Source organism: Phodopus roborovskii, unplaced genomic scaffold, assembly GCF_943737965.1.
Source record: "Phodopus roborovskii unplaced genomic scaffold, PHOROB, whole genome shotgun sequence".
Classification (NCBI taxonomy): domain Eukaryota; kingdom Metazoa; phylum Chordata; class Mammalia; order Rodentia; family Cricetidae; genus Phodopus; species Phodopus roborovskii.
Window position 1 is genome coordinate 4,315,899 of NW_026126549.1, and position 23,432 is coordinate 4,339,330.

At 42.1% G+C, this 23,432-nt stretch overlaps 1 protein-coding gene across 1 annotated transcript in view; it reads right to left on the minus strand.

Annotated features, from left to right (window-relative positions):
* The window catches only part of Prelid2 (PRELI domain containing 2), a 63,467-nt gene extending 41,178 nt beyond the window's left edge, over nucleotides 1–22,289 (minus strand). Inside the window, exons 1-4 of the mRNA XM_051201177.1 lie at nucleotides 22,004–22,289; nucleotides 10,538–10,595; nucleotides 9,191–9,264; nucleotides 6,491–6,651 (exon numbers count right to left, since the gene is read on the minus strand). Of these exons, the coding sequence (XP_051057134.1) occupies nucleotides 6,491–6,651; nucleotides 9,191–9,264; nucleotides 10,538–10,595; nucleotides 22,004–22,078 (368 nt within the window). The 5' untranslated portion in view covers nucleotides 22,079–22,289. The remainder of the gene's footprint in view (nucleotides 1–6,490; nucleotides 6,652–9,190; nucleotides 9,265–10,537; nucleotides 10,596–22,003) is intronic.
* Between the last annotated feature and the right edge of the window lie 1,143 nt (nucleotides 22,290–23,432).

Sequence of the window (23,432 nt, forward strand, 5' to 3'; positions counted from 1 at the left end):
AGGGATCTTGTGGCTCAGCATGTCATGATGTACTCTGCTAATGGTTAGATCACCCTCTGGTGTCCTGGAAATCAAGGTCAATAGGAGCAGAGGGAGTTGTGTCTGCAGCTGAGTATAGGAGTCCTCATTCAGGTTTACTCGGTAACAACACCCTCAAGCCCTGCAGCACCAGGACTGAGTGTTAGAAATAATTGCCAAGCACAGTGAATAGAGCCAGAAGATGCTAATACTTAGGCAACCATGAGCCTGGAAATTGGTCAAAAGAGGGCAGTGCCAGCCTTAAAACCTCACTAAAGTCACCCAACTGCTACATCTGCTGCTGCTGAAACAAATATAAAAAGACTCCAGAAACAGAAAGTCACAGATATACAAACTGCCCAACAAGAATCTCTTGAAAGATATGAATCATATACTATTTGTGATTTGTTGGATAATTACTTGAAACTTGGCACTTTTAGCCAAGAAATTTAAACTGGAAACTTCAAAGGTTACATACCTACTTATTAGAATGAGTGATGTTCACCTGGGAGTCTCTCCAAAACTATGAAACTAGATTTTTCATGCATGCTTTCAATGTCTTTTGTACTCTGTTCTAGGAGTGGTTTCACTGACATTTTTATTTAAAAAAAAAAAAATGAAACTTCAACACTCTTGGCATATATTCAGCTGAACATTTTAAAGTCAGATGTGAGGTCTTATAAATCAGATCTCACAGATGGAGTGTTGGACATGGAGTGTAGAAGAATCATCGCCTCACTCAAAAGCAAACGCTCCACCAAGGAGAACCTGAAGATACAGTTTAACTTGCCACAAAAATTCATACAGTTGTAGGGTGAGGAGCAGAAGGCAAAACTCCTCAAGAAGATGATTGTGATCTAGAACTGCATTACTTGGGTAAAGTGTCACTTACTAAAACCAAAGCAATCCTACATCTATTATGGTCTACACAGTATAGTAACAGTCTCTTATAGAGGAAAAAAGAAAAGTAGGATTATTCAAAATTAAGTGGGTGTACTCAGGAACTCACAGAAGCTATGGTTCTTCACATTCTATCATGGACAGGTGATGGGTCCATGAGATACCACCCCTCCCTGAGGATCCACTGACAGAAAATGGTTACCAGACAAAGAAGACACATTCCTCAGTGTTACAGTCACTGATTGCCCATCCTATGCTCATGCAAACAATCCCAATCTAATTTGGTAGCACACACACACATGCACGCACACACGTACACACACACACACACACACACACACACACACACACACGTGCACACATACACGCACACACGTTTCAGCAAGAAAGAAGGAGATGGCAAGAATGGGTGAAGATGAACAAAATCCATTATTATATATGCATGAAATTGTAAATGTATTAATTTTTTTAAGAGACAGAGAGATGCCTCAGCAGGTAAAATAACTCTGCCAGACCTGGCAATCTAAATTCAATCCCAGGACCCATAGAGTGGAAGGTGAGAACTAATTCCCACAAGTTGTCCTCTGACCTCTACATATATGAATGGCACATGAACACATGTACTCAAGAACACATACACACAAAATGGAAACATCAAAAAATTTTAGTTGCTGGGCAGTGGTGGCTCATACCTTTAATCCTGGCACTTGGGGGGCAGAGGCAGGAGGATATCTGTGAGTCCAAGGCCAGCCTGGATAGCCAGAACTGTTACACAGAGAAACCATGTCTTGGGAGAAAAAACAAAAAAAAAAAAAAAAAAAAAAAAATTTTTTTTTTTTTTTAGTTACAAAATAAGAACTCAAAACTAATAAATGTATTTAGAGGACACATGCATCAGTGGTTAGAATGCAAAAGCATCATTGCCAAGCTGCTCTGGTTGTGAGGTCCCAAAGGCAAGGGCAAGAGATGGCACACTTACTCTATCTTCTTAGTCAAAATGTAGCATGCAAGTAGCAGACACCAGCCACACATGGGTGCTAGGCCCTCAACACAGTAATGGCATACCTAAATAATAGATGTTAGTGGCTTCTTAAAAAGTTCTGTAAAATATCCTTTAGCAATTTTATATATATGATAATATTTTGGACATATTGGATTAAATCAAATCAAATATATTACCAAACTTAAAGACGGAACCGTTCAAACACAAAACGAAGAGATTAATAAGCCTTTCTCAGAATGGAGATTTTCAAAAAGCAGAAATTATCCATCTTTTCTTCTTCTAAAAACTTTAAAACAGGACACCACCACTTTCCATTTTGCAAGTAAAAGCTCATTCACACAGGAGATAATTTTACTTTTGCTCTGGTATTGTTCTGTTCACTTTTCTATTTTCTGGCTTGTCCAGAGGGGTCCTAAGGGCAAGGAGAACACCAGCCCAGGGTCTCTGAGTCCAGAGAATCTGACATTGGCCAAAACACACTGACCCACAGCATTCTGGACCTACAAACAACAAAGACGACAACCATGTGGGGGACTGTCCAGACCAAATACACAAAGCCCTGAATACACATCTTTCCTGGACTTAAATCTAGCTCTGAAAGTAAAACAGCAGGTTCTTAGCCCAGGACTCTTAAACGGGGAGGTAAGCATTTCTGGGGAAGGTGTACTGAGATAACAAAAAACATAAACATAGAGCCGAGTCTTACAAGATTGGTAAATAGTAATAAACATTACTTCTATTTCCATATTTTGAACTATGCATACTGAGACTATATATAGCCCAGTGGTAGAGCATCTGCCTGGCTTGGTCAAGTCCTCAATAACACACATTCATATTTATTCATCCTCTCTTTTTCCATATATACACATAGCCATACTACAAATTAGAATTGAGTCACAAAAACTTCTTAGAGCATAGAGACATCAGGCTAGGGGTTTAGTTCAGTGGTAGAGTGTTGGCCTAGCATACACCAAGTCCTGGGTTCCATCCCCAGAACCACATACACCAGGTATAGTAGCATAAGCCTGTAATCCTAGTACTTGGAAGGCAGAGGCAAAAGAATTAGAAGTTCAGGGTCATGCTTGACTGCATAATGAATTCAAGACTAGCCTTGATAACCCAAAAAAAGTAATTAAATATGTGATAAACACATAATTTGCAGAGATCGTTTCATTATTACACTATAATAGCTAAAAGTTCAGAAGTTCAAGTAAAAATGGACCAAGAATAGAGGTATGTAAATAATACATGAACAGTATTAAATAAGCACAATATCTAGTTAATGTGATTTGTTTCCCAGAATTGATTAATATTAGTTACCAAAGTCAGAGTTATATACCTTTTCCCCACAATCAGAATTATTCTTTCATATGATTAAAAAAAAAAAAGTGAAAAGTTTCCTGGATTATCCAGGAAAATCATTATTTAACTGACAGAGACAGCTTTTAAGGTTATCCAATAGCCCAGATGTATTATTACTAAACAACACTAACAAAAACTAGTACTAAAACACAGAGGATGAAAAGAAAGACTCGCTTTGTGTGCAATCAAACAAGGCCATCCTTTTACTACATCTGCAGACCAACAACAGAGCTCTGTTCTCTGGCCCCAGCTTTTAGTCCCAGCTCTGGGCATCAGCAAAATAAAAACTGTGCTCTGTGAGTCTCCCTCTGATGTGAACGAGACATGCTTCCTTACTCATCCAGGACATCCTAGTCACTGATGTGTTGGCCAGGGCTGTGCAAGAGGGAATGATGTGGAGAAAGGCTGGGCCCTAAGAATGGCTTTTACATTGGGACCATTAGTTATCTGAAGGTTTTATTATTTTCATTAAAACTGTAGCTAAACAATAAAAATGTTCAACCCACACAGAACAGTAATAATAAAACACAGTAAACTACCTTCTGAAATCACATTATTCACTGTAATGGTTACCATTAATATTCAGTGCTTGTGATGCTTTACTTTTGTCTTAAAGTCTATCTTTGGGTGCCAAAAAAGATGACAGACACCATAGAAGCTGGGGCAGGAGAATGGAGGGAAGCCAGAAGTAAAGAGTGAGACACTTGTCTCAAAGAAACAAGAAGAGTGGTGGGAGGGCTCGGCAGCTAAGAATACTTGCTGCTCCTGCAGAGGAGCTGGGTTTGGTTCCCATGACCCACACTGGAGCTCACACACACCTGAACTCCACTTCCAGGGAATCCAATGCCTTCTTCTGGCCTCTGCAGGCACAAGGCACACATATATGCACATATATTCATACAGGCAAAACGCCATACACGTAAAGATATGTAAATCTTTTTTTTTTAATCTGTTTTCAAGGAAGTGATTGCTTCTCGCCCATTATAACCAAAAATTAAAATATGTGTTAATTAGGGAAATGAACTCTGCCGAGTGCTGTTACAGAATGTAAACTTGTGTATTAACACACTGGCGACAAGGCGCCAGAATCTGTGTTACAAAAGTTTTATGTTGCCATTTTTATTTTGTTGAATTGCAATGCATTGTACTTTTGGTGCTACAGATGGAAAACCGCATTGGAGACAAGCTAGGTACCATCCAGATGCCTCCAGCCTGTGTGTTGGAACCTTAACCCACAATGGGAAGGAGTTATGACCCTGGGTCTTTGGGAAGTAGCAACTCAATGAGAAACTCAGCCATGGAATTTGTTCCACGGGGGAGGAGAACAGATCACATGTTCTCCATCATATGGTTTAATAGAAGACAGATATCTGCAAAGCTAGATGCAGGTCCCTCACAGGCACGGGATCTGCCGATGCCCACAGACTAGACTGCCCAGCCTCCAGAGCCATGAGAAAGTCACAGGTGTTGCTTGAACCACAAAGACTGGTATGTGATTAAAGCATCTGAAACTAAGATTTCCTAGAACTCAAAATGTACATGTACTGAAAACCAGCCCACAGTGATTTAAAAATTAGCATGTGAGACATGCAACTGCTATGGGAATCCTTGTAGGCGTCTTGGACACAGGAAAACATGAGCAAGGTAAAGAGGGAGGGAAACTTGGTTCAGCCTGACACTAATTCAACTTTCTGGAGCCTGACACGAGGCCCTTTATTTTAGACATATTAAGTCAAGTACAGTTTTGGAAAAAAGTTTCCTGGTAACAATTATCCCAATCCTATGTGGACAATAAATCTTAAGGTGTAATGACATAGAAACTCTTTTGCAAAATATGCATGACCTCTACCATGAAGATAGGTTCTCTTGCTTAAGGGCCTAAGACCTGATATAGTATCTGACCAAGATAGCGTAGAGGTTAGCAGGCTATAAACTATGTGTGACATCTCCCCTGAGGATGAGTTTTATTGGCTGAGAAGCAAAGATAAAGATAAAGGTCTAGGGAGGGAAAGTCTGAGATAAACATTCTGGGGGATTTGGGTGAGGTCTGGCCCTACAGGTAGGTCACCAAGGTCACCAGGTTTTAACAAGTTCCACTCCCAGCCTTCTGGATGGAAACAGGTATTCATTTACTTCATTGAGGAGAAAATCCTGCATGAGTAGCACTCGTGGTTTCCCCATCGCTTATCTGTGACCCCCTACACACCATAGAATTCACTTACTTAAAGTCACACATTTCAGGAGGATTCAGTATGCCTGCAGGGTTAAGCAGTGGCTGTGGCAGTAGAGACACATATTTATCATATGTACAGTTCTGTCACTCCTCAGAACTGTATGCTAGGAAAGGTAAATTTGATTGTTTATACTTAGTCTTGAAACAAATATAACACTTAAAATTTTCACTGAGTGAAACATATCACATAAGAGTCATATTCAGAGGACATACAACTCATGGAGGTTATATTCTCCTTTACAGCAAAGAGAAATTAGACATCAGAGTATCTACTGTAGTAGCAGTAACTAAATAAAATGTTAAATCGCATGCAGGGGAATAACCTAGCTCTACAAGTATCAGATAGGTAAAACTAAGAAGCAGTCTAGCAAACAAACTTAGATAACATGCCGTGCATGCATTTAATCCCAGCACTCAGAGACAGAGGCAGGCAGAACTCTGTGAGTTTGAGACCAGCCTGGTCTACAAGAGCTAGTTCCAGGACAGCCTCCAAAGCCACAGAGAAACTCTGCCTAAATCATGTGTGTAAAAAAGATATACAAACCAGTCACGCTAATATTTGAGGAAGCATCCTCTTAAGGCTGCTTGACTTGATAGGGGCTAGGCAGGCCCACTGACAGGGTCACATGAATGATAACATCAGCCAAATATTTTCCTTACTTAAACTCTGTTGAATACCTAGATTGCCTTTAAAGGTCCAAAAGAATATTCACCAAATTAGTAACATTCATTGTCTTTTGAGATAGTAAGCAAATACCAGAATTTGGAGGGTACTTGGACAAGAATTGAGTTCTGTCATATTTTCTCCAAAAAGAAATATATTCACGTACATGACTAAAAATAACATAAAATACGTGTGTAATAAACAGAGACCATAAGTATGAAATCGTGTGCTGTGTATGGATCCCCATACCCAACACACACACAAACACACACACACACACACACACACACACACACAGAGGTGACCTTACCAATTTGGATTTTCCACACTTTCCCGGAAGACAGACTCTTCCCTCATGGATGCATACTGTGTCCACGTGAGGCAGTGACTCCGTATAGCCATGTTCCTTTTCTGAAGACTGAGCCACGATTCCTCTTCTAGTTGGATATCAGGTACCTTTAAAATACTCACCTGTCCAACAGAGAAAGGACAGTATTCTCAACTTAGAAAAAGCAAGCTACATTAAGACTGCCTAGAGTTGATCTCAGTCTTGGATAACAAAGAGGACAAGTGGTCCCGATATACAGATGGCACTTCAGGAACATCCCTCAGTCTCTGATAATCATACACACTGTGGCCTCTCTAGTTGCTGCCCAGAACTTGAAAACGGCCTGGGATTGATGTAGGCCACTAAAAAAGTTATCAGCTGCTTCATGTCTCCTCTGAGGCAGGCCTTCTTGTGTTGATGGATTCTTATCAGGCCCACCTACATGCTCCCATGCAGGGAAGTATCAAGAGAAATATTTTCCTCGTTGTAATCTCTGTTCAGTCCCTAGAAATCGATGCTTTCCCAGGTGGAGAGGACAAGGAAAGCTACAAAGGCAGAACTGTACAAGTTAGAGTTTTAAATTATTTAAGAATTGAGATACAAGACGAACTTGAATGCCTTTTTAAATAATAGATTCAAAATGGGTATATAGGGCAAAGGCAGCTATGAACTCTGGAAAAGCCAGTGATAATTTGATGTTGAAGTACCACACAGCTTCCTATTTGCAAGTCAAAAGAAGTTCATTTTCTTTGTGGTTCTAGCTTTTTTTCCACCAAGGGAATAACAGTGTTTTAACCTACGATGAGGAATGGAAGGAAGCTGCCATTTTTCCTAGTATAAGCACAGCAATTTAATTTGCAAGCTAATCCTCAGTACCCAGATTCATTCTGTATCACACAGGGAATCTCCTCTGAGGCATTTTTAAGTGCCTGTCAAGATGCTCTCCTCTTACATATTAGAAGTCCACCATCAAAAATCCTACATTGTGGATGAAGAGCTTCGTAACTGTTTATAATACTGAGAATAAATAGCAGTGAGCATTCAGCCATAGAAGAGAGAGCTAAACTGAACACCTCAAGGTTCAGAGAACATGGTGAAAGAGAAGAAAGAAAGACTGGAAAGGAGGAATTGTAGGCCCCTGCATGGACACCTGAGACACCTTGAGCCAAGCCTGAAGCTGTTGGCTGGAACTCCTTGCCCCAAAGCTGTTGTTGGTACTCTTCGAGTTTTGATAACACACACCTCGTGACAATACACACCTCCTCATAGGGAGGAGCAAAGCCTAAAATTCCTATAATTTTCCACTGTGCTGTGAGTCAGTATTTAAGCCCGTTCCATCCCCTCAATAAACAGCATTCGGCATTCCGACATTGCCATTATTGAACAAATGACCTGCTCCCTTGTCTCTTTATTTCAATCTCTAGGCCTTCACCCGATTCATGGAACAGATCGTAGCGCGGGCACTACAAGGAATGCTGTAAAAGACTATCTTAGGGACATGACATGGCTGTCATTAACTCACATGTATTGTCTCATAGGAATTCATAACAGCTGTGCTTACCTGTGTAAGTTCAAGCCAGTTAAAAATTCCAGCCTAGACAGCATATACAGGATGGGGGAGGTCTTAGCTGAGGAGTTATTGCAGTTGATGTTTGTTAAAGGAGGGAGAGCCACTTTTCTTTGGAGAGTACCCATGCCCCAGTAGATAACTACAAACCCAAGCAGATATGGGTAACACTAACTGGACTCAACAATGTAAAAGCCATAATACTAGAATAAAAATAGGAGAACATGAAGTTGGGAGGGAGATTCTGAAGGGAGATGGAGGGGAAAGGGGGTAGATAAGATCAAGACACACATATGTGTGTGTGTGTGTAAATATATATGTACACACATATGCATATGAAATTTTGAAATTTTCAGAATAAATAAAAACTATTTTTAATACTTTTATAGCTAGGCATGATGATGCACACCTGTTATCTCAGTAATTAGATGGTTAAAGCAGGAGGTTTATCCTGAGTTTGAGGCCAGCCTAGGCTATACCCTAAGTTCCAGGCCCACCTGCACTATGTAGTAAGTCCCACTTTCAAGAAGAAAAATCCATCTAAGGTTCAAGCCATGCAAATGACGTTTTCAACTTACCTCCGCCCAACACAGAATCATCAGAGTGCTTAAGGGTTTCAAAAAGAAAAAACAATTTTCTATCATGAAGATTACAGCACCGGTGACTTCACTCTACAGAAACACACAGGCTTGCGTAGGGCACTAAAAACATTCTGCTCTCAGAAACAGCCATTATTTCTGACAGTGCATTACAAACAGAAGTGTGGATGTCCCAACCAAACATGAGACTAATACAATCTTCTCACTTCTCATCCTTCTCGCCTATTGCTAACCATGGACAGACTAGAAAAGACAACACTTCATTCAAAAATGCCAAAAGTACCCACAGAATAATCATCAAATCTCCCCACATCCAGGAAGGACAGAGATGACACACTCCAGCAGCATCTGCCAAAACTGGGGTGGGCATGAGAAATAGTTCCCCTACAAAACTATGAGATGGAGGAAGTAGGAAATTCTGACACTCCTTTAGATCAGAAAATGCTGTCTTTTTCTATGACTATTAAAATTCCTCAATTTTGTCCCCACTGTGATTAAACTCTGAAATGAATTTACCTTTCTTAACATTTCAGGAACCACATTCTGACAGATAGCAATCCTCTTTCTATAGATGAGTCCTGTTGATTCATCTAGAAAAAGAAAATTTCATAGCCAAAAAATAATTAGGGAAAAACATATCCTTATCTAAAGGTCCATAGAGCTTTTTAGCTCAACTTCAATTTTCAATACGTAGAATTCTTATAGATAAGGCTTAACACAGATTAAGTTTCCAGGGGCTAGAGAGATGGGTTGGTGGTTCAGAATGCTTACTGCTTTTGTAAAAAGTAAATAAGTTTGGTTCCCAGCACCCACCTCAAGCAGCTCACAACTGCCTATAACTCTACTTCCAAGGGATCCAACACATCTGGTTTCCTCAGACACCTATATCCAGGCACACATATCCAACAGACATATGCATAAACATAATATTGAAATGAAATTAAAAATTTTCAAAACATTCTGTTTTTCTAATCAGTTTTCTAAGCCAAATAACAATTAAGTGATCAAGGTAAAACAACTCCAAACACATGTCACTAATGGGCCACCACTCTGGGTGATCAGTGCACGTCATCAGAGCTCCAGGCACTGCCCACTCAAGTCCCAACATTAACAGTCACAATGCTTCCCTAGAAGAAAGGACTACAAAGAGCACCAAAGACCCCCAAGCTGGCACACAGTCAATATTTTCGGAAAGGGGTCATGGGGTATATAATTTGTATTTGTGGGCTATATGGTCTCCTTTGCAAATACTCAGCTCTTGCTATAACAGATGAAGAAGCCTTGCTTACAAAAACACACAGTATGGGTCTAATTTGCCAAACTACAGTTATGGTTCCTCAATTTAAGCAATTTATAGCAACAACACATCTATCTGCTGTTTTTTTTAATAATCCAGGCTTAGCCTTGAAGTCCCAATCCTCCTGCCTCCACCATTCAATATCTAGGATTACAGACATGAGCCACACCACACCTGGTTTCATCTATGCACTATCTACAAATGTTTTGCCATCTATAAAATGTCATGTGTAAAGACACAGTCATGTGAGCTTGGTCAGGCTAGCCTTTCTGTGCTTTAGTTTCCTCCTGTATTAAATAGGAATTCATAATTCCTACCTCAAACATCATTCTAAAAGCTGAATGAGCTCATGAAAGTAAGATGTTGGCACAAGTTAAGTACTTCAACATGTTACCTGCACAATTATGTCCAGCCTCAGTGACAAGAGTCACTGCCTAAGATATAACAGACATGCACGTACAGAGAGAGAGAGAGAGAGAGAGAGAGAGAGAGAGAGAGAGAGAGAGAGAAATACATCCTTCACAAAGGATGTATACTCTAAAGCAGGCCATATTCAGAGAACTTACCCTTCTTTTCTTCCACAATTTTTACAGAGATGACATTCTTATCCATGGGGTTGGGATACTAAATGAAAACACATAAAGAAAAGTTAGCATTCTCTTTTGTCAACATGAATTAGCTGATAGAAATGACAGGAACCTGCAGGACCACTAAATATCTTCCAAGAAACCTCTAAGTAAAACCCAGTTTTCAATCAAGGATCTTGGTTTTACCACTTGAACTCAAACAAGTGAGGTGGGCTTTCATGAAATCCAGGGGCAATTTATTTAATTTGGGGGGGGTGGGGCGGGGTCTTGCCTGCATATGTATGTGTTCCATGTGAGTGCTTGATGCCAAAGAGAAGATCAGAGTGAGACAGATCCCCCAGAACTGGAGTCACAGATGATTATGAGACACCATATCTGTACTGAGGACTGAACGCAGGTCCAACAAGAGCAAAAAGTGCTCTTAGCCATTGTGCCATCCCTCTGTCCCTAGGAAAGCCTTCTTTAGAATAAATAATGATGATGACGATGACGATGATGATAATAATAATAATAATAATAATAATAATAATAATAATAATAATGAACCAGGCTAACATAAACCAAGAATGTTCTCAATGCCAGACCTGTGCTAAATGCCTTAATTATACCACCCTGTCTAATTCTAACAGCCAGCCATTCCATTGTGAAAGAGTTTCATAATATTATTATCCCTGATCTCCAAAAGGAACTGGTTGAAGATTAGATTGTTTCAGGAATTAAACAAGTCAGTCCAAAACAGAACGAACTCCTTTACTACTGCCCTGGACCATGGCCTGGTGACTGTGTTAGCACCTCAGGCAAATAATCATAAAAGGTTAGGATGTCAGGCACATAGGAGATATTCCACAATTTATTTCTTTTACTAAATTGACCTAAAAGACAATTTAGATGCACCAATGTTGATAATGGATACCATTTTTAACCTACCCAATTTACATACATAGTCAGTTAATTCTCAAAAGCATACCATGGAGTTATAGGAGTTTTCTCTGTTTCCTATATGGGAGATAAAGCTTGGAAAAGCTAAATACCCTGTTAAAAATACTTAATGATTACTGCACCTGGGATAATGTAACGTATCCCAGATACTGTCTGGCTGCCTCCACATCCACTGTGAAGTCACCTCTGTGTTACTCTAACCTTCCCATTACTCAGATGTATGGAGCGAGAAGAGCAAGAGAGGGAATATGAATCTCTCAGAGACACAGGATAAAGTGGCTTCTAACTGAGACTAATGCTCTTGGGCCATCCCCTGCCCTCTCCCCAACCCCCTAGCTTCATCGTGTGATCAGTGTCTTAACACACTGAGCAGAAGCCAAGTGCACTGTCCGGGCTGCAGTGGGGAAAGAGGTCCTTTGCCTGAAGAATGTGAGCTTCAGGTCTTCTGAATCCTTAGAAATGCATTATAAAACTCTCTCAGTATGGGTCCTATTACAATGATTACCTCCATAAAGCTTAGCCCTCCAGAGATCCATGCTGGTAAGAGAAGATGGACCAAGGAGTCTGTTCCTCTACAAAGGATACTTCCTGGACAGATATCCAAGACATATGCAGCTCCCTAGACCATGAGGACAGCTGTGTGAATTAGCCTTTTTACACTAACATAAAATGAAATTGTTTCCTTTACAGCATTCCAGCTTGTTCATTACATATCCATAAATGCATTCCAAGTAAATGTTATAGTCACGCTGTATGTTGTAGGAAGATAACGAAACTAAATTATGAAGGAAAATAGAATGCATCGCCAGACAGGCACAGCAATAAAACTTTCTCAGTTCTGATTACATCGCTAAATTGTCAGTGAAATTCTTACAGGTTCAACTGTACTACTTCACACTTCCACTTAATTTTAATATTTAACTACTAAGAAAAAGGATATCCATTTAAATAATAAAGACCCTCTTCATCTTTTTGTGATTAGGCAGGTAGGAAGATGATAAGATTGAGTCTTAGTTTGGGTTTTATTGCCATAAAGAGACACCTTGACCACACAACTCTTAAGATGGAAAACATTTAATTGGAGCTGGCTTACAGGTCAGAGGTTTAGTCCATTATCATCATAATAGGACTTGATCCTACAGGCAGCAGGAAGAGAGGGTGCCTGGCTTCAGCCTCTGAAACCTCAAAGCCCACCCCCAGTGACACATCTCCTCCAATAAAGCCACACCTACTCCAACAAAGCCATACCTCTTAATATTACCACTCCCTATGAGCCTTGGGGGCCATTTTCTTTCAAATTACCACAAATTGATAAATGCATACATAGATGATAGATAGGTAGGTAGGGAGGGAGGGAGGGAGATAGATAGATAGATAGATAGATAGATAGATAGATAGATAGATAGGCAGGCAAATACTGTGAAATTAAAACCATGTAGCCTTTATAAAATTAATATATGACTTGAAGAAACAAAAAAAAGCAGTAAACAATACATCAGATCTGCCTAAGAGAAAATATGAGAGGATGATAGATGGAAAAGCATGGAAGACATAGTAGAAAACACTTAAGGTTGCTCATTTTACAATCCTTGCAAACAGCTATAGGAAAATGAAACTTTTAATAGCTAAACATGAGAACATGAACTATTCACTCTAACAAATGTCATTTGCAAAATCTAGGTTGTTTTCCTCCATGAGTTAACAGACATAAAACTCAAGTTTCCACAAAGAATAGCAAAGGAAATTAGAGGTTTGTGTGAAACAGTTAAATACTGTGACATGGATGGCACACATTTTAACGCTTTTCAGAAATTAAAAATGAATTGAACCAAGGCTCTCTCTACCTGGCATTACTTGAAATAATAGAATGCCATCTTGTGGTAACCTACATATTCATGTTTAATCCTTACACATGAGATATATGAAAACCCTGATCCTAAGGGATTAAGAGAAGAGGGGCTGCTCGGAGCTCATTAGGAGCCCTTCCCACCAGCCTGGGAAGACCTCAGGTAGGTACTCATGCTTTCTGGGCATCTGTTCAAATACCACATGACTATGGAACTGACCGAGCCATATCCAGATCTATGTTGTGCCCACCCTGAGTGTGTTACACAGCAGCTGCTCCACACGATCTTTTACTTCTCTTCCAAATAAGGAAACCTACTAATGAGTACTATGAACTCTTCTTGTTAAAAAGTCTCATGTGTAAATCCTGCGCATGAATAGAGATGGGTCTGCCCATCCCCACTCCATACCAGACACTCCTGGGAGCAATAGGGTCTGCTGACCCAGTTTCTGCAACAAAAAAAAAAAAAAAAAAAAAAAAAAACTGTCTTTGTTGAGCCTGGTTTATGGCTGTGTACACACATTAGGTGTGCTGCATTTTATCTGTGAGTCTGAAGATTTCTCAAGGTACATTGAGCTTCATGTTTTAATCTTATTTATGATTTTATTTTCTTCATAGAATAAGTGAGCTAACTAACTCCTTCCACTTATATAAGATATAAGTCTCCTGCAACACTAACAAAGGTAAAATGCATACTTTTAAGGTTACTACCCACCCCTTTTCATTTTCCTTTTAATATTAAAAGAGACCAGAAATCATTTGAATGAAGTTTTCTTGAATGGGTTTTTAAATGAAAGTCCCATTTCCAGGGATGAGCTACCTCCCTACAATATCCCTCGGGGGTCTCCAAAAGAATACAGCTGATTGCCACTGCTGTTGGCTACCCACTAGAATTAGATGGTAAGATCCTCTTGATGAAGACAACACATACTCTGGTCTAAAGACATTGAGAAATTAAGCTAGAGGTAAGCTGAATGCTCTCTCCCTGCTGGCTTGCCCTCACAGTCAGCAGTGCTAAGCAGACAGGTGTGGGGAAACTGTCCTCAGTTGTCTTACTCAGCTTTGGACCCTGTGGGCTATCTTCCTGAATTGCCAGACAAGATATGCCACTAGTGCAACAGTAGCTAGTCCATTATGGGGTAGCCAACCACTTTCTAATTGCCTGCTTCACAGGAGAGAACCAGTGCTCAGTACTGTAAGACTGGTCACAGCCCTGTGGCTGGAGAGGTCATGGGTCTAGTGGGAAAGCTTCTTCCATTGTTTTGCTAAATGGATATGCTGTGTCCATCAAATTAGCTTCTAAATAATTGTGTTTATTCCCATAGATAAATGTTGCTGTCACCTCTGGGCAGAGACCCTTCTTTTTGCAGGAAGTAGTGGTTACTGAGGAGAGATAACTACTGGTCAAAGTGCTAAGAGTAAGTGACTGTTGAACACTCAGCCTTAATAGAACACCTATATCACACCCTACAAGGCTCAAGGAACACTGTCTAAGAGGAGATTTGAAGAAAGGAAGAGCAGGAGAAAGGAGTGGAATGTTGGAGGACAAGGTCTCCAAAGTGTGGCGCAGCTGCACAAGACTGGACCAATCAACAACGTTCCATGAAGGGGGGGGGCACTTACAATGGCTCACCTTTCCCTGGGGAATTCTAAACAGTTAACTGTTGCTAGTGGGGTGAAGTTTACCCTTCCCTCTCTGAAGATCTATAGACAGTTGATGGTTGTTGGGGGGGGGGGGAGGGAGGTATACTTTCTTCAGTATTGAGATACCTGTGCTCCTCTATGCTCCTGAAGAAAGGTCCTATCCATGTTCCTGTAAGCACCCAAATGAAACTCATTAATCCCCCATCTCTCTCTCTCACACGCACACACACACACACACACACACACACACACACACACATCATGAAAGAGAGGGAACTAGTTGGGAAGAAAAAGGGTAGCAGCTGGTATGGGAGGGAGACAACAGAGGATAATGAGTTTAAATATGATAAAAATAAATTATGTATGTACAAAACATCATAATGCAACCCATCATTGCATATAACTCATATATGCTAATAAAAAGTTGTTTAAAAGAGAGGCCCAAAAACCACATAATGCCAAGTCTTGAGAGCACATTAAAGCAAACACATAATTATTAAAGTGAGAGACCAAGAAATTGAATCTATCTATTATAGGGATAATATTTAGTGCACCTGTGGGTGGAGCTTTATGAAGCTACAGCCTCTACTTTTGTTTGCTAAGTGAAAGTTCATTCAGAAAGTATTCTCTTAAGAGCAAGCAGGAAGTTATTAAAATATCAGCCATCTGAAAAGTTCAGAAAGTCAATACCTGCCTTCCTCATGGTCAATGTCTTCATAGGAATCACTGTAGACATGCTGGTGAATACGGTTGTCTGAGAAAGTATAAAGATAAGGACCTGTAGTATGCCTGGCCCATTGACATACACATATCTGCTCAATCCACTACAAAGGGATCTGCTACCCAGCTGCTTCCAAACATGTACAAAGGGCCTTACTGTGTGTTAAGCTATACAGAGACATCACCATATATTGTCCAACCTTTTCATGGTCTCCATAAAGTAGTTCACTTGGGAAGAGAAGCGAAGTTGACTTATTACCAGAATCAAATGAGTCATGAGTTAATCAACACTTCATTGATCTGCCTAGTGTGGTAAGTCATGCCTGTGAATTGCAGTACTAGGGAGCCTGGGGAAAAGCGCCAAGTGCCCAAGGCCAACCTGGGCTACAAAGGAAGACGCAATTTAACAAATGCACTTTGCCCCACATTATATGTCTGTATATACCCCTAAGAAAGCTTGGCATGATAATAAATAGGTTCCTCTCTGTTCCCCATGACAGGAAGCACCTTCAGGACAAGGTCATGTTTTATTTATTGTCAAAGGGTGCACAGACTTACCATGAATAACAATTAATAGGCATATAATGAATATGTAACTATTAGCACCTTGATAAAGAAAAAAAATCTTTCACACACTAAGCCACAGCGTCCACTGGATGAGCTACTAAGCATGCTTTAAAATTTAAATTGCACTTAAAAAATAATTTATCATGCAGATGTGCCCCATTACTCATGCTCACCTTCTCCCTTATTGTTCTAAGCTGGAAAAGATTTCTGCAGACTGCTTCCCACAGCTTTTCAGTTTCACATTCCTGAACAAACATAAAGACCCCCAGAATTTAGCAAGTGCTTTGAAAGTACTTGCCATGCCCTAGCATTAAATTGGGTGCTTGCATGGAAGTGCATGAATTGATTAACTCTTCCCCAGCAACCTTAGAAGATGGCTATTATCTGTAGATAAGGAACCTAAGGCACAGAAACATGAATTGACCTGTCCACACCCCACAACTGTTGACACTACAGCCTGACTTGAGAGCCACACTCCTGGCCCCCACCTTCTCCTTTATGCCACACCTCAGCTTGCAGGAGAGGCTAGGAATGGAAGATGAAAAGCGCCACCCAGCACAGGACATAAAAATCACCTCTAGGCCCTGCTTAACACTGAGACCTAACATCTAACCAAACCACTGGTTTGGGGAATGCAGATCCTCCGAAATACTATGGCGCTCCTCGGGGACAGATGTTCCACACATGTAAGTGTCAAGTCTGAAAGGGGGTGAAGATGGGATCAGAAGTTAACATTATTAATTACCCAATCAACTTTCCACTCTAAATGGAAATAGCCATTCATAAATCCCCTTTATGAGCTTTAGGGTAAACACTGATGCATTCCACACAGCATGCAGCTGGAATAAATAAAGCCTTAGGTCACGGATGGAAGTAAAAATTTATTTTACTCTATTTTCTCACAGTATTCCAGTATTGTTTCTGGACCCTGTGTTGACTTTGATCAGCATGTTGCAGTTTTGGTTTATTTTATTTTGTGAAATCAGCAGATGGTGTTTCACTGTGTTGCCTGAGCTGACCTCAACTTTCTGAGCCCAAGCAATCCTCCTGCCTCAGCTTCCCAAGTACCGATGTTAGTGTAAAACTGTACACTCTGAACCATAGGAGGGTGAGCTTTCTTCATGGAACAAGGGTTTGTTCAATGTCCCCAATTCTAGAACCTCTCTGGGTGCTTGGGATACAACAGAAATGGCTGACACAAATCTCCATGGAGCTCGCCCACATTCTCAAGGAGCAATGTCAACCTGAACAAGTCTACAGTGAGAGACCTCAAGCTCTGTAGGACCATCTGCATCTGTAGTAATGACTCTAAATTCCAGGCAGACACCTAAGGAATTTTCTGAGAGGCATTCCCATTATGAAGAGGCCTTTGTGAGCCTCCACAAAGAAGTATCTTCTATGCACCACCACACTTGTCTACACAACTTTGTAGTCAAACAGAAGGAAAACACTCTAAATGAAGAGTGCTGGAAAGGTAAGAACTACACGGTGTGGCAGTGGTGGTACATGCCTTTAATCCTGCACCTATGAGGCAGAGAAAGGTGGATCTCTATTTAAAGGCCAGCCTGGTCTACAGAGCAAGTTCCAGGACAGCCAGGGATACACAGAGAAACCCTGTCTCAGGGGGGAAAAATACTGTACAAAGAGGGGAACCAGCGAACCCAATGACACAGTGAAGCCACTGATGCTGCAGTAGTCACAGAAAGCACAGCCTAGCATCTGATGAAGGAGCCATGCTGAGTCTCAGAGCACTCTTCCAAGAGTGCTGAGAACACTGCACTCCACCAACAGAGCCCTGTATCCTTTGTTTTCTAGGTATCACTCATCTTTGAAAGCATGCAGCTAATGTTTGTCTGCACCAGCCAATAGACAGGTGTAAGGAGATCAGATCATCTTCAGGTTTTAAAAATAGTAGTGAATTAGAACTTGGAAGGCGAATCTGAACATACCGAAAGCCACAGATCAGTAGACTCTATTTAAAACACTATGCCCTCAGTTCTAGAGCAGCTTCACCACCATTGTGCAAAATCAGATTAAATGTCCCTAGAGCATCTCACGTGACTGTCCCTTCTGCCTACTGCTAAACGACTAAAAAAAAGTAAAAGCATATTTTGTCCAAAATATAACTCTTTCTACCCAAGGCTTTATAAAAAGAACATGCCTGTCAAGCTGTTACATTTTTGATCCTTACAATCAGCCTATACAGCAGTGGCATCATCATGAGAAAGGAAGACTATGTATACAGCTGAGCATGCTGCTCATTGCATAAGGGCTCCAGATCAAGTGAGTCAGTGGACCATACTCACCCCTGAGGAAGGAACCCCCTTTTTGTAATTCTTTGAGACCAAGTGTACTTTGATCATTTCCACCTCCAACTCCGCCCTTTAACTTCTCCCAAACCTACTACCATCTTCCTACTCCCCAACTTCATGTCTTCTTATTATTATTATAATTATTATTATTATTAAATAACCCATAGACTCTAAATTATGCCATCCATATAGCTCTACTTGTGGGACCATCCACTGGAGTCTGGTAGACTTCCAGAAACTACACCCTTGAGGAGGAAAACTAACTCTCCCTGAGACTGTCCACAGTCAGTCAGTTAGGGAGACTCCTGAAACCCCTTTCCACTCCATGCTTGAATGCTGAGTGTCTAACATCTGTCTGACTGCATCAGGAAAGTGTTTTCCAGAAGTAGATAATGGTAAACACAGAAACTCACAACTAGTCAAAATACAGAGCATAAGGGACACACACACACACACACACACACACACACACACGCACACACACACCAAGGCTCAGAGAGACTATTAAGTAGAAATTAAGTAGAAAGACTGTAAGACCCAGAGGTCAGGAAGACCAGAAGCAACAGTGCCTTCTGGACACGACAGGAAGTTTCTTTCACTCTTAAGTCACACAGCTGTGGCTGCCTACAGGAATTCCTTTTTGTTGATATTGTTTGGTTTGAGATTTTCTGGGACAGGGTCCTGCTAGGTAGCCCAGTGGTCACAAGTATGTGATGAGCATCCTGCTTCAGACTCACCACTGCTTGGGTTACAGGCACAAGTCACCACACCTGGGTCCCTCCATAGTTCTTAAAGGTGCCAAACACTTAGCTACTATCCTATAACAAGTGCATCAGACGCTGGTTGAATGTACTTATCTAAGTGACCTCAGCCATACCACATGACACACTAAATCCAACCACATGAGCTCAGTCTACCCACAGAATCACCAGAATGAAAAGTCTGTCACTAGGCAAGGCCACCACGGTCTGGCGTGATTTGTTGCACAGAAATGGCTAACAGCTGCCGTCTCACTGCCGCACATCTAAGCTAAGCTTCCTATTAGACACAAGGGTCCACCCAGAAGAGCAGACCCTGAGAAGCAAAAGCTGAGCCTTGAGCATTGTCCTCCTCACATCATCTCCTGAGAGGCCACTGTGTCAGGGCTGGAAGCACGGGTTGCTGGTGAGACATGGGCTTCACATCCAGGTGGGCTGGGATCCTGGCTCTCCCACCTGCTGACTGGGGGTACTGGAACAGTTACTTAGACTTCTCAAAACCTCAGCTTCCCCACAGTGTGAATGAGTCAGTCATGATGACTTCTTAGGTTGCTTAGAGGAGTAGAGAGGATACTTACATTACTTATTCAGAGTAAATGCTCACATGTATACACACACATACATGCATACATACATACATACACAAATACATACATGCATGTGCATACAGAGACACACAGTGAGAGAAAGGAAGGGGGAAGAGGGAGGGAGGGAGGAAGAGAGGAAGGGATGGCTTGCCTAGAAAACTCTCCAAGTTTCAGCAAACCTTTTATAGATGTCACTTTTCTGAGAATGCCTACCCAAAGACCTCCATATGGGCCTACTGCAAGCCTCCGCACCACCCTGTATGTTCCTTGTGTGAAGTTTGCATCACCCGTTGAAATTTTGCCAACTTCACCATCATTTATTAATGTGGGTCTCACTCTCTAAAGCTATCACCTGTACCTGAAACCGACATGTGGGACAGAACAGTGGAATACTGCTGTGGCGGAGCTGACCATGTTGTTTTGGGGGAGAACCATGGAAGGATTTTGGAGTTTGGAGCTGGAGAAAGAAGGTGAAGTGTTCAGAGTTTCCTGAGCTGTTACAGGAGGCTGGGAGAAAGTTAGCTGAGTGAGCCAGGCAAAGCAGGACAGTAAGCACCATTCCTCCACGGTCTCTGCTTCAGTTTCAGCATTGTGTTCCTGCCGGGACTTCATGCAATGATGAAATACAGCCTGTAAGCTGCGATAAACCCTTTCCTCCCCAAGCTGCCTTTAGCCAATGTTTTATTGCAACAAAAATCAAACTAGAACAGGTAATTATGGACCGGAGACTTCATAACGGTGAACCCATACAGATGTTTCCCCCTTGCAAGTTCTTACCTCGGGTATTTCATCACAGTGGAAAAGCGACCCACACAAAATGCACTGGAAACCCACTCCAAACTGCCAGGCTGAACAAAACATGGAGAGTCAGCTGTTCCTTTTATGTGCCTGGAGGCCTGACCTAAGACAAAGTCTAGATTCACTCACTCGTTCCTTCCTTCATTCATTTCATCTGACTTTTGCTCAGGATCTGGCAAGTGCAAGGCACTTTCTAGCTCCCAAAGTTCAATGAGCTATCCCTCAAAAAAAAAAAAAAAAAAAAAAAAAAAAAAAGAAAGAAAAAAAAGGAAAGAAAGGTCTCCATAGCAACACTGTACTGAGTACCCTACTCAGCCCTCAGGCACTTGGGCCCCCAGCTGTGTCTCCCTCAATCACTGAGGCCCTTCCTGTAATGGAGGTTCTAACCATCTTCCCAGCAACCCCTGAGTCTAACTTCCTAGCCTTACAGATTCCATGCTGCAGTTCCCTGCCTGAAGGCAGCTGCAATCATCCCAAATCTTGGTCAACACCGTGGAAGCTGAAGTGACTTTGAAAACAATAGATGCAACTCCTAATCTTACAAACACTGTATCTTAGAGAAGACCTCTGACCTGGGTCACCCAAAGACCTAACTGAACCAGAAACATAGTAGTTCAGGGTCCCACCTCCCAGGCCTGGGTGACAACCAGTTTTCAAGGATGTTTTTCACTTTATTGTTAGCCTGAGGCACAGTCCTAGGAGGAGCCCTCATCGTGAAGGCCATGGTATCCAAAACTGCAATATTATAAATAGTATTTCCTTATAATCATCAATCCTTTGATAATCACTCTAACACACTAGGAATGTGCACTGTTTTTCTCTGCGGATTAGCAAACTAAGGTCCAGAGAAAGTGCGCTCTGCAGGGAGTCCTCCACTGCTATTTAGTAACCGAGAAAGTCTTGAAACAGTAGAGTAACGCTGACTCTACCAAGATCACAGCTTAAAGGGCGTGCATTAGAGTTTAAGAGTGGGTGAGGAAGTGGAAGGCCGAACTGGACAGCCCACCCAGAGCCAGCCGACTCCCTCTACCTGAGGCGGGCACGATGTGGACGTGATACCCTGCACGACACCCTCCCCTCACCCCGAGAGCAACCTTCGAGGAACTCCGCCTCCACCCTCCCCTGTGCATCCCGAGAGCAGCAGGCGCGCTGGAGGAGACCCGAAGAGTGGGCTTGGACCCCCTGAACTTTGAGTCCTGACACTGCGCGATAAGGCGGGGGCCGTTTCAGACTCTTGGCAGCAGACGCACCGCCCAGGTCAGAGGGACTGGTACCTTTCGGAGGAAGCAAGCGACCACCTGTTCGAAGGGGTACTGGAACACCTGGTGAACGTCCACGGTGACCCCCATGTCGTGCCACCGCCTCTAGGCGCCTCGCCGAGCTACGGCCACACCCCGTGGCCAAAGGGGGCGTGCACTTTCTTTCCTTTTCAAACTTCTCAAACTTTATTGTCCTCCTCGGAGACAGGCTATAGGTCACACTCACATTCCCTTTCATCTGTGCCCTATAAAGATATCACCGGAGACGCCCCAGACCCCAGTGACCGGGAAGCCAGTCTCAGTCCACGTCCCCTATCTGGCCACGCCTGCAGATTGTGTCCTGCCTCTGAGCCACCCGGTTACACCTTGCAACCCTGAGCTTTGCAGCCAGAATTTTAAATCATCACTGCCGGAGGTCACAAAATTATCCTCTGTTGACAGAACCAAATAGAAATATGGTGTAATAAATAGGTAACTCTCCGCCCTGAAACTGGGTGTGTATGGTGTTACAGCCGAGCTCAGCTAAATCCGGCAAGACAAAGGCCAGCGACTGCATGCCTCGCTAATCTGGAAGGCTGCCTGGGGCGTGCGGAGCGGCCTCGGGCAGGAGGAAACTTTTTTTCTCCCGGAACAGTCTAGGAAATGAATCTGTCTAGGTATCTAACCCTAGGAACTAACTTGGCTAAGGTTAAACACCAGCCAACCAGAAATGGGATGCGGAAGAAATGTTTTCTTTCCTCCAAACAGCAGTTGTTACTAAAAAAGAAGCAAATGTTACATTCATTCTCTAAGTTATTCACCTGTTTTTGCACACGTGTTGCGTGCCAGACACTGCAGACTCAGCAGCAAATTCAACCGAATTCAACCGGTCCCTGCTGTTGGGTAAAATTAATGAGGCGTGGGATTTGACACACGTGGCCTAAGACATGTTGGTGCTAGGTTGAACAGGAACATTTCCTGAGATGTTGACTCTGCAGCTGCCTGGGCTATTCCGAGTCAGCCTGGGAGACAAATGCTTTCTGAACCATCAACCTCAAGGAGCCTTCTTTTTTCTTCCATTCCCCCCTTTCTTGGGTTTTGGTTTTTGTTTTGAGGTGTGCGTGTGTTGTTGTTGTTGGGTTTTTCTCCCCACCCCAGCTTTAATTTAAAAAAAAAAAAAAAAAAGCGGGGGATCACATATATAACCTTGCTATGTGAGTGGATTGATTACCTTGAATTCTTGAATTTCTGCTGCTTCTGCCTCCACCTCCAGAGGAACTGAAGGCTGTGTTTACAGGTATACACAAGCATACTCAGCTGGTGGTGCTGGGCATTGGGCTCAGGGATCTCTTCCAACTAAATTATACTCCCTCAGCCCCTTCAAGGGGCCTTTGAATGGTGTCTGTCAACATACAGAATACCTCCAATTACTTGCTCTCTCACCCTCTCCTTACCTCAGGATATC